General features: G+C 41.6%; 1 protein-coding gene across 2 annotated transcripts in view; it reads left to right on the plus strand.

Annotated features, from left to right (window-relative positions):
* The window catches only part of PTPRR (protein tyrosine phosphatase receptor type R), a 182217-nt gene that overhangs the window by 128511 nt on the left and 40693 nt on the right, over window positions 1-13013 (plus strand). For both annotated transcript variants that reach the window (XM_056574125.1, XM_056574126.1), the window contains exons 8-9: window positions 8728-8914; window positions 12588-12672. In XM_056574125.1, coding sequence (XP_056430100.1) covers window positions 8728-8914; window positions 12588-12672 — 272 coding nt within the window. The remainder of the gene's footprint in view (window positions 1-8727; window positions 8915-12587; window positions 12673-13013) is intronic.

The raw sequence follows: 13013 nt of genomic DNA on the forward strand, positions 1-13013 counted from the left end.
ATGTCTCAATGTCGGACCCCTCTCGATGTCGGACCCCTCTCTTTGTTGCAAGGCCAGGGCACACGTGGAATTGTGTTGTAGTTTCAATCCTACACCCGGTTGGTGGGATGGACTTGTTACTGCAAGTGCAGTGAACAGCTCAATAGATTTATAGAGTATCGGCTCAGATTCAGGCAATGCGTTTTAGTTATCGCTCTGTTCAGACTGAATGCCTGAATGCCTAATAGGCATTCAGTCTGACCGCCCACCTGAAAGTCTCTTGCCGGAGCTCCATACGCAACAGGCATGGGAGGATCATACTGCCCGCTCACCGCTATACAGCTCCTTACGGGACATACCATCTTCGGCCCGTTGCAATACGGGACCAGCTGTTACGGTGAGGTAGCGCACAATTTTTCATCCATAACGTGTGGACAGTACAGTCTTGAATTATTTATTATTGATTATTTATTTTATTTTTCATTTATACTACATCTGCCGGATTAACAATTTATTCCGAACTATCGGCATCCAATTTTGCTAGCACTTTAAATATCATGCGATTGCTGCAAGGGATAAAATATTCTGCCATTAGGGTCCAATGGCAGATTAATGTAACATCTAATATTGCTCTGATGAATATTGAATATTTTATGTTTGTATTAATATATTTTTATTGTATTTTAATAAATTTGTTATTTTGTTTCAAACTGGCTGTTCCCAATTGATATTCTTTGCATATCCAGTGGGGTGATGCTCTTAAGGTGTGGTTCAAATATTTAAATATTTTTGCTTTAACTTTGATCAGTGGGGATCGATCTTTTGACCGCATTGACCTCGAGCATCTGATTGTGAGCTGCACACACTTTCTTTTGTTAATTTACAAATCTGTTTAACTTTCCGGAGCCAGTTGATATATATAAAAAAAGGTTTTGCCTGGAATACCCCTTTAAAGGGGTACTCCTGTGCTTACACATCTTATCCCTATCCAAAGGATAGGGGATAAGATGCCTGATCGCAGGAGTCCCGCAGCTGGGGACGCCTGTGATCATGCACGCGGCACCCCGATTGTAATCAGTCCCCGGAGCGTGTTCGCTCCGGGTCTGATCACGGTAGACCGCAGGGTCAGCGGCGTGTGACGTCACGTCTCCGCCCCGTGTGACATCACGCTCCGCCCCTCAATGCAAGCCTAGCTGTCCCGTAGGCTTGCATTGAGGGGTGGAGCGTGACGTCACACAGGGGCGTGACGTCACACGCTGCCGGCCCTGCGGTCGCCGGTAATCAGTCCCGGAGCAAACATGCTCCGGGGACTGATTACAAATGGGGTGCCGCGTGCATGATCACAGGGGTCCCCAGCTGCGGGATTCCCGCGATCAGGCATCTTATCCCCTATCCTTTGGAGAGGGGATAAGATGTGTAAGCACCGGAGTACCCCTTTAAAGCTTTGCTTTGTACAGAGCTGTAATAAGGCTATGACTTTTATACAAAGATTTTTCTTTTCTGTTAGCTTCAGTACTAATGTATAAAACAATACGGTATCAGACATATGTTGGAGGTATTCTTTTCATAAAGTGTATTGTTGTCCGTGTACTGTTGTAGATACTCCATGCCAGTGACGCAGGGGTGTCAGATCTTTTACCAGACAGGCTCACATCATGTTCATGCCCGGACATTCACACTTTGGCAGCAGTCCATGAGTTTGTCACTTTTGCTGTAGGCGATATTTGAGAACTGTTAGGTTTGTGGCTTTTGTATGTGTTTATTGCATTGTTTTCTGTCTGGAACCTAGGAAACCTTTCTAACAATGCAATATTTATAAACACAATGCACTTTTTCCATATAATATTTCTGCTTATTTTTGAACACAATGCACATTCTTTCATAACTTGGCAGTGACATAGTCAATAGTCCAAAAAAGAATATTAAGTAGCATTTTTATGCTGTGCTCTAAACCACAACTGCATACTATACAAAAAAGAGGACGTCAGTTGTATTGTTCATGCCACTTTCATGTATGAACTTTTGACACTGAAAGCCTGCTTTGCTCTTTTTCCAAGAGTTTGGTTCTATAATAAATTAAATACAGAAGTGTGTAAGAAACAATGACAAACCTCATTTTTTACTTGTACATATTTTTACACCCAGCATTGATTTGGCTGATTTGTCTGATAAAGACAAATCCATCAAACTTTAAGTCATACGAAGTGCATCCATAGTGTATTTTCATGCTGAGGATACACGGACAGCTGTCACAAAAGAAAGCTGTCATTGCGATGGATTTCTTACTGTAGACACAATTCCTGCTTGTAACAGATGCGAAGCTGGAAATCCGCCGCTATGAGCGGACACACAGGGCTACCGGCTGCAGCAGAGAGCTCGCTCTTTTCACATGTCAGAATGTCTGCATGGAAAATTTCCAGATCCTTAGACATTCTGCAGACTGTGGGCGCTGGCATGACATGCCGGAGCTAGGGAATGTGCCATCTCATTTCCATTCTTCCTCCAGACACATGAATTTGAGATTCCGTGCCAGAAACATCTGGCATGGACATTCTACTATGTGCACAGAGCAGCAGAATCCCATTGAATTTTGAATTCAATGGGATTCTCCTGCTGAGGAATCTTTTCTGCATTGGAATTCCACATGGAAATTCTGATGTGTGAACATAGCCTCAAGGTGCCTGTCAATCACTACAATAGTGTTTTCCAAACAGTGTGCCTCCAAGCTGTTGCAAAACTACAACTTCCACATGTCCGGAAAGCCTTTCACAACCTTAAAATTCACACTGGAAAATGTGGATCATAAGTTATGAGAATGTGAGATACAAGTATTGCATTATTATCGACCTTATACAGGTTATGGTTCAAACATGGCTCAGGGTGTGTTTGTGGCAACGCATTAGCAGTTCTGTTGTGGTACTGCATTCATTTTTGCCAAGTTGTTGTTCTTTTTTAGGAATATTGCTCACTTTATAGAGCGATTTTGCAAAATCATGGTAAAAAAGCATCAGTACTACTAATAAAACTCAACTTGAGAAAACAAGCTCAAGGAGGTGATATTAGAAAATGTGAATTAGTTGTTCCTGCTTATATGGGAGGAATGCTTGAATCAATTGCAAGCTGTAACCAATGAAAAAATAGCACTGCATCAACTTCTACCAGAAACCAGGTACAAAAACTGGAAATGCAGATATGAAACCTTTTATTAAAAAAAAAACTAGGCAAATACATAAAAAAGGCCACCGAAGGAGATTCATCTAAAACATGGGAATGTGAATCCCAAAAGTATGTGAAAGCACATATATTAAAAAGCCAAAAAAGTCAAAATGCCCCCACCATGTTTCACATGCTGAAAAAGATATAATTGTATCATGAGGATATAAGTTAAATATTTGGCTATTTTGAGGCCGTGTTCATGTGGTCACACATTGAATTTTTTTGTGGTACTGTTGCAGTATGTTTTTTACAGTAAAGCTCACCATTTTTACTGCTGCAAAAACACATGGGATACTGTGACAGTACGGCAAAGCAGCAATGGTAAACATGCCTTCAATTCAAATGTTCAGACCCCATTCAAAAATAAATAAGTATAGTTTAAAATTACATTTTCATATCATACCAAAGGTAGTGTTAACTTTGCACCAGAATTTTTGTGTAAACACAAGTATGAGTGAGACATGGTAAATAGTGGACAAAAATGACACTCAGTTTGAATATGTCCCTAATGTCAGGAATTGTTACAGAAAATATATTGAAAAATTGTATCATACAAATAATAATTTTAAGAAATGCCTTAAACGGATTCATATATCCTGGCACAGTCTCAACTCAAACGCCACCAAGGATCTTCCTGTTAAATACAGGATAGGAACAGCCTCGGTTGCCATAGTGTCTTACATATGGTGCTCACAAATGAGACACAACGGGAGCATACACTTACAAGAAGAACTTAGCTTGAAGCACTCACCTTGGACACAATACATGCAGCAGTACAACATCTTTATTAAGGCTGCAGGTGAAGCGTACAGCAGGGAGGTGGAAAGATGAAACAAGGACGGGTAGGTTCAGTCGGTAGGCGACGGTCTGTATCACACTCCTTGCGCTTCGTCAGACCCCTTCCGGCAGGCCCCTTCTGATGTGCACCTGCCGGAAGGGGCCTGACGAAGCACAAAGAGCGCGATACGGACCATCGCCCACCGGTTGAACCCACCCGTCCTTATTTCATCTTTCCACCTCCCTGCTGTACGCTTCACCTGCAACCTGAATAAAGACGTTGTACTGCTGCATGTATTGAGTCCGAGGTGAGTGCTCCAAGCTAAGTTCTTCATGTAAGTGCAAATAATAATTTTGTTTGCTTTGATGACATACCCCTCTTTTTTACCACTTATCTAAAAATGGTTTCCCTTATGTTTACTTATTGACTCATTAAAGTTATAAACCTCAGTCTGTTTGCTATAAACTACAAGGTTGTTGACTGTATTATATAAATTGCATTCATTGTAATGTGAAAGATGCTCAGTATGTTGGCTACATAAATAACTGCTGCTAGTGCTGAGGTGTGTGTTTGGGGAGGGGGTTAAGGCGTTTGTTGTGACTGTGACCATTAGCTATTATAAATGGTGGTAAATCCTCTCTTATCTATGTACTGGTGTTACCTGTCACTGTAAGCCTCCCTGTGATTATAAAGAGGAAAATGGTGAAATATTAACTCTACAGGACATGTCAGCCTCCGTGGACAGTGTGTAAATTAAGTGCAATGAGTTAAGGAAAAGCGGCATTGAAAAAGCGTTTTGAGAGAGAACTGCCTTTTATATCCTTTCATATGAAGTTGTGCATTGCCCTATATTTCTTTACTCTGACTTGTGCACCTATATTTTCAATATGTTATGCATCTTTGCATGCTCCTTTACTAACATATTCAATGTCTCGTTGTCTTTTTTTTACCTTTACACTAGGGTCTTATGTTCCACTTCTCCATTATGTTGGCCTTGTGCATTCACCATTTGTTTTTTTATCTTCTGTACATTCTGATGTTCTTACTACCTTCTCTTTTATATATCTCTACACATACAAGATAAGCACAAGGGTCTCACTCCAGGCATTAGTCTCTTCCCGCAGAGGAAATGGTGTCGTAGGCCCTGATAATTTAATGCCTAAAGACTATTCAACAGAGTATTTCACAAGAAAGAGGAGTTTGTATTGCTGCTTTACCTTAAATGTATCGTGAGTAAACAGAAAGAATATTTCTAGTCCTAACTTTCAGTCCAGTGATGACCTTTGTCATGGACCTTTGTCATCTGCATGGTGGAGCAGGTGGTGGGTTTGGTGGGTCATTGCAGTAGTCAGTGATTGGCTGAGCATGTGTGAAAATAGGACCAGAAAGTGAACATTAGCAGAGACCTGGTCCTTGACCTGGAATAGCACTGGTGGATAATCAGTTTTTCCCCTTTAAAAAAAATAAATAAAATAAAAAATGTAATATATATATATATATATATATATATATATATATATATATATGGGTGTGTATGCGAAATATATTTTTTTTTTAATTCAGTATACCCTTCATAATATGTTTACATTTATTGAAAGTGTTAGCTTTGCTTATGTTTTATTTACTAAAAGATTCTGAAATATCAATATTTTGCTGTTTTCTATCTTTTATCGGGCATTTTATGCACAGTAAGTACTTGATGGGTTAAGAACTACAAAGAGAACTAAGAGGAATTGGATCACTGCAAGGTTGATGGTGATGGAGATAAAAATTGGTTTGATCAGTGAGTTAATCTGCAGGAAAGGATGAGGTTGAATAAGCATCCAATGTTAAACAGTCCGTTTCCCTCAAAGTGTCATAAAGGGTTGCATAGGGTAGAAACGGGAACTAGTTGGCAATACATAAGAAAGTGTGATTAAAAGAGGGAAAGCTGAAATTGCTCTTATGTCAGCTGCTTTCCGCCACAGGATACAAAGCAATTCCTGTCCTCCCTAGATACTGATTGCTTGAAGCTTAGGCTACAAATACTTTTCTAGAGAGTTTCCTTAGCTCAGTGTAACCTGCTGAGTTTGGTAAAGCATTCAAAAGCTCAAGAGGTCTTTACTTTATTGTACTGTAAGAGCAGTGAGACTGTGGAATTATCTCCTGGAGGAGGTGGTCATGGGGAACTCTGTATAAGAGTTCAAAAGGTGCCTGGATGCATTTTTGGAGAGTAGTAACATTACAGGTTATGGATAATAGATTTATAGGGACAGAACATTGGTCCAGGGATTTATCTGATCACTATATTTGGAGTCGGGAAGGAATTTTTACCTCTAGTATGAGGTTTTGTTTTTGCCTTCCTCTGGATCATCTCATTAGGGACTAATAAGGGTTATAGGTTGAACTCAATGGACTCTGGTCTTTTTTCAACCTTATGAACTATGTTACTATGTTGCCACATAGTTCCATTACAAGATAGATATATGGTAATCATAAAATGTTTCTCTTCTAAAATAAAAGAGTTACATATACTGTATAGTTAAATCCTATCATTGGAGTGTTCGAGATACATGCACACAGATGATTTTTTGTATTATTGAAGGCCTACCATTCAGGCTTTGGGATCAAGTGTTGTATTGAGAAGATTGTATGAGGAATAAGGCATAACTGCTGATCTAGACAAGCAGAGATGTAACTAGGACAGGAGCCCCGATGCAATACTTAGAATTTTTCACTCCGTCACAATTTTGGCAATTTTAGTAAGGTGTTACATCAATAGTTGATTGAACCAAGGGCTAAACCAGGGATTTAGTTATCCCCAGAGTATCCAGGGACTTCTAAATGTAGCTGAATTTAGTGCTAAGCAATGTTTCGAAGTCCCATAGGGAATGAATGGGGCCATTTTCAAGCATGCACATTGCTGCTCCATTCACTCAGGGAACAATAAAGCTCAGTTCTAGTAAATTGAGAGGGTCCCAGTGGTTGGACCCCCAGCAATCAGTTGTTATACCCTATATATGGGATAACCCTTTTATCCCGTTCAAGGAGGTGTGGACCTCCAGAGTAGTTTCAGTTATCTAGGGCTGAGGTAAAGAGTAGACACTAGGATGCAGTACTGAGGCATAAGGAAGGAAGAGTAGTCAGTGTAGGTGGGAAAGCTTGGTCATACATAGAAGGTAGGTATCAGTTTGGGCAGCAGACAGATTGATGCAGTGAATTACTGTATACAAGTTGGGTTGGTAACAGAAATAAACAGAACAGACACCTTTACATACAGCAGGAACTAAATAGACCTTTTTTCTCAGACCCAGAGCATACAGGAAGTGTCCTTTACGTGGCTGGGGTGCATTAGCTACAATCAGTCATTTAAATAGGCCAGGAGCAGGTGTGTGAGCCACTAGTAAAGTGGCTGTATGCAGGAACCGAGCAGTGACGGGGTCAACAGACATTGATGCATGTTAGTTGGCTCAGCATGACAAAAGTTTTGCTTTGTTACGACTTTGTTCATATAAAATATTAGAGCATTGCATAATCCATAACATATTGGTGTTCCTGGAATGCCTCTTGCAGTTGTCAGCAGAAATAGGTTGTAATCTGTAACAGAATATTAGGACAACCGCGAAGGAATGAAGGAATAATTGTATTGATAATGGATCACTGTGTTATTTATTTATTGAGATACTCTTCCATTAGGATATGATAGCCTATGTCAGGGCTATACTATTCGTTATCAAGCTATACATTAACAAAAGTGAGCAGCACTCCTATTAATGAATGTCTTCCTCCCATTGTCATTTGGAACTCATCACTTTTCAGCCATCAGACATAGAGCAATAGGAGACTATGGGGTGACATCATGAGAGGAAGTCACTCCCTTTTCTGACATTCCAAACCTAAAAGGGCATTCATTTCATGAAAGCAGCAATTTTCACACATACATATATACATACACGTATGGCACCTAATTCAACACTCTGGGTGTGTGGAGTTTATAAAGCTGCGGAAATATTACTGTAATGATTAGTATAGAAAGAGATTAATCATCATGTGACCTACTGAATATACAGTATATGTTATTTAAACAACTGTTAAGGATATGTTAATATGCCGTGACATGGACACATATTACCAGGATATTTTGCTGTAAAATGTGGACAACAAAAATAAGATATGCATGATTTATACCTTTACTGCAATTTTTATGTACTCAAAAGAGATGTAGGCTTTGTTCACATCTGCAGCAAAGGTTGCATTAGAAGCCTCTGTTGCAGAACCTGCCATGGCTGCCAGGCAAATTAGTGCAGTACACAGCATTATTTTGTCCTGGAAATGTCAGGAGCCCAGAGGATCCTATTGCAATGAGAGGGGTTTGTTGGGTGACATTGGTGCCCCTTATGTGATGGATCTTATACCGGTGTCATTTTCAACCCAGTACATCAAGTGTTGACCTTTGTCTTTTTTTTCAGCCGTACTATGTAACAATGTAAGTAACAACACAGATTTATAAAGAAGTTCAATAGTAAAAGAAAGGCTATGTAATCTGTACTCTGAATCTATATTACAAATGATATGCTCTTATATCTTATTAACAGTGTCCCTATGGAATATTTTAGAATATTGATATCTATGTATAACTTTTTATCTTGATGACCATGTTTATATTGATGTGTCGGTAGATAAGCACCAACCTCATGTATAGTACAGATTAATAGGAATGAAATTTCTGTATTCTGATCTTAGTTTTACCAATAATATGTTCTCTTCTATTAAAGGAGAGGTTCAAATGTCTCCCTTACGTTGGATATGAGTGGTTTAGGAATGGTGGAGCCTTTCACCGTGGCTCCAACACCAAGAGAGAAAGTAGCCATTGAATACCTCCAAACAGCCAGCCGCGTTCTGAGCAGACAGAAGCTCCATGATGTAGTGCAAAGCTCCCACTTGCTTCATACAGAATTCATGGTATGTGTCACTGTCACAGCTAAGTTTGGGATACCCACACTGTTACCTTGACAAATAGGGTTTGACAAAGTATTTTGACTGCAAACATTCAACAGAAGAAATAGTTTTACAACAACAATAATTTTTTTGCAACATTTTTTACCATCTCCAGTCCATCAGATTTGTCTCAAATTATAGTTTTCCTTTCCCTTATTGAACTTGATGGTCATACTGTGTGTTTCTCATCTATACTAACAATTGTGCTTTTTGTATGACTGCCATGTAGTTAAAACCCTTAGTCCAGAGGGAATCAGAGCATGTGAAGCCTGATCTTTTTAGGCCAGTTTCATACAAACATATTTGGAGAGATTTATCAATCTGCCTGAAACCCTAAATGTCTGTTTTTTCCCACAGTAACCAATCACAGCTATACTTTTGAATCTTAACAAGCTTTTTTAAAGTGAAAGTTGAGCTGTGATTAGTTGCTATTTGAAAAAACAGACAATTAGGGTTTCAGGCTGATTGATAAATCTGGGCCATTATGGTAACATTTTTGCATCCATACACATGTCCCAGCCTGTCTGTGGATCTGATGACCTAAACATACACCTGTTAGTTGGGGCCATCGGTTCCATGGTAGGGCTGGGACTTGTTGCTTTAACACAGATGCAAATATGCCTCCATAACACCTATGTCAAACTGGCCTTAGTCTTTTGGATTACCTTAGTGCAAATCATAGATGTGATAAAGGGGATCTCCCATCTGGGACTTATGATATATCCACCATGAGTTATGAAGACAGCATACTTTGTGATGCAATTCTGTTTATGTGAATACAGTTTAATGGGGTACTCCACCCCTAGACATCTTATCTCCTATCCAAAGAATAGGGGAAAAGATGTCAGATCGCGGGGGTCCCACCGCTGCAGCACCCTGCTGTCTTTTACTGCACAGAGCAAACTCACTCTGTGCGTAATGACGGGCAATACAGGGGCTGGAGCATTTTGACGTCACTTCTCTACCCCTCGTGACATCATGGCCCGCCCCTCAATAGAAGTCTATGGTAGGGGGTGTGGTGGCCACCACGCCCCCTCCCATAGACTTCATTAAGGGGGCAGGCTGTGATGTCACGAGGGCAGAGCCGTGACGTCACAATGCTCCAGCCCCTGTATTGCCCGTCATTACGCACAGAGCGAGTTTGCTCTGTGCAGTAAAGACAGCGGGGTGCTGCAGCGAGATCCCAGGGGTCCCCAGTGGCGGGACCCCCAGGATCTGACATCTTATCCCCTCTCCTTTGGATAGGAGATAAGATGTCTAGGGGCGGAGTACCCCTTTAAGTCGATGGTAAATACACAAAATAAGTCTGCTCAAAACAGCCTGCTCAACCATTAGCTTCCAGTCAACCTCTGGCCATTAGAGGCAGGTAGACTCACATGTATTAGACATTCATAACATATCCTGTAAATTTGTCTTAAAGGGGTACTCTGGTGGGAAAATTTTAACTTTGTGGCCCCAGTTGATTTAAAAAAAAAAAGTTTTTCACTGGAGTATCCCTTTAAAGGTGTTACACTTCACGCTTCGGCCGCATGCACCGGCCACGAGCGCATTGCCCCTCTCTCCCCGGCTGCCGGCGGGACTGGCATTCGCATCGTGGGACGCACTCCTCTGCTGCTGCCTCCGCTGTGTCTCAGCTCCAGCACGCGTGTCCCCGTCCCCTAGGGCACACCCGTACCGGAGCTCTAAAATTTAAAAGGCCAGTGCGCCCATAATTCTGTCCTACACCTGTCACCAGTCTATTTGACTACACACCTTTGCCTGCCTTGACCTTTTGCTAAGTTCGACAACGCTACTGCCTCTTCCTTCGTTACCTCACCTGCTCAGCTACCTGTGTGGTCGAGCCGTGTCGGGGTAGCGACCTGGGTGTCGCCTGCCGCAGCAAGCCCATCCTGCCTTGTGGCGGGCTCTGGTTCTTTTCTCCCTCACTCTAAACCACTCTGCCCCCTCTCCCCCCAGACCTCTCTGCCCCCATCTTCCCACTCAGACATCTTTGACCCTCTCTTCCTTCCAGACCTCTATGACCCACTCTTCCCCCCCAGACCCCCTCTTCCCCCCCCCATACCTGAGTCATCCTTTGTCCAATTTTGTCCAACTTATGTGCCCCCTTGGACCCTTCTGTCCCTTTCTCCCCCCCCCCCAGACCCTCAGTTGTCCTTCCAACTTTTATACCCATATAAACTACCCTCAAAACACACACCCTCTCCCCGCCACCCCAGTCCACCTCCTTTCAACTTTTCTGCCCCCATTCCAGACCCCTTCTGCCCTAAATACTCTGCCCTCTTCTTTAACTATTCATTACCTTATGCAGGAGGGGATCAGCCGGCTGCAGCGCCAGCAATTCTCCTCCTGCTCGAAGCGGCTGGGCAGGGACACGTCTGTGACATCAGGACGTGCCTGCGCATGGACGTCTGCTGCTTTTAAAGCAACAGTGTACTTGCCCCGGCTAACTCAGGAGTTCTTGGGGCCGGGAGCACGGCTAGGAGCAAGGCCCCCTTAAGTGGGATCTTAGAAGTGGGCCTCGCAAACGCCAGAGGGAGCAGCAAGGGCCGCATTTGTTTTATTGAAAACATACGGCATACGGCCTGGCCCACTGGGCAAACGCCTGGTGCGCCCAATGGCCAGTCCGGACCTGCTTGTAACACTGAACCTTCACATTAAGAATTTGGAAGGTAATACAATAAAATGTCCTGATGATAATATACATTTTTTTAGGAATTCACAAAAAACTTTAAACTAGATCAGTTTATTCTATGTGGCTCAGGCCAGTTCCAAATGGATCTGATCATAATTCTTTAGATAGGATATACAATACTGGTATGCCTCACATAGGCAGTCAATCTTCATGACACACGTTCCCATCTACCCCTTAGCTATGGATAATGGTTCAGTGGAGCAGGATGTGTCAAGTGAACTAGAAGAGCTTGGGAGTAGTAAAGGCTTGTATACACATATAGAAATGCTGCATATCCCTGGGAAAATCTCAGTTGTATACAATAAATGCATTTTTTAGAATGTTTTTGTATCTTTGGCAACCTAGTCAAATGAAAAAGGTTGAGTTTTGTAAATTCTTCAGAAACTGTGTTGTATAATACATAATGTCAAGGCTATGGGAGCTGGCATGTTAGTGCCCCCCACAATATAACCGCACAGTTCACTACAAGTATGGGTTTGTGAACTTTTAATTTCAGTTTAGAATTTTGGGCTCTTTAAACAATAAATTGTTGTTCTCAGTTAACAATAGTCATAGAAGCCTGGCTAGACATTTCCACAAGTTTAATATAGGGATATGTCGGCACTTCCATGGAATCTTCGGTGGTGCACGAGGTAGGGTAAAGCCACAGGTAGAAGAAAGACGATACCCAGCACTCACCAGTAATTCACAGTGAAGATTTATTATGCCTCAGGCAGACAGCTGAGGAAGGCTCCCACGCCGAAACGTGTCCTTGTACTACACTATGGCATAATAAATCTTCACTGTGAATTACTGGTGAGTGCTGGGTATCGTCTTTCTTCTATTTCCACATGTTTAAACCAAACAGTAAGCGAGAAAGCTCGATCGACATGACTGATAATATGAAATGTTCACAGGATGGTGTAAGCGGTGCTCACTTCATGTCATGGTTTTTGTCTTTATCAGGAAATACCAATGAATTTCATGGATCCCAAAGAAATTGACATTCCAAGTCATGGAACCAAAAACCGTTACAAAACTATTTTACCAAGTAAGTTATTTAGGTAGATGGAACGTCAATTGTATCTTAAAATGCCAAGCAACAATAAAGAGATGAGTGGAATTGTTCAGATATATTTGTATATTTATGACAAATTTACCATATAATGAGCAGCTGTGGCTGCAGATCTGCTAGTAAATTTTGCAGTAGTTCTGACCCATGTCTATTCAACCAAAGGGAGGGAAAGTGATGTTTTTTTCTCCAGACCACAGCATGGTGACAGCAGCTACATCAAGTGTGAACAGCTGGAAGATCTGACCAATCAGGTTGGGCATTTTCACGTTTTTGGGTACAAATTTTAAACTAAATACGGTTTGAAAAATGGTGTCCGG

This window comes from Hyla sarda, chromosome 4 (genome assembly GCF_029499605.1).
Source record: "Hyla sarda isolate aHylSar1 chromosome 4, aHylSar1.hap1, whole genome shotgun sequence".
NCBI classification, from domain to species: domain Eukaryota; kingdom Metazoa; phylum Chordata; class Amphibia; order Anura; family Hylidae; genus Hyla; species Hyla sarda.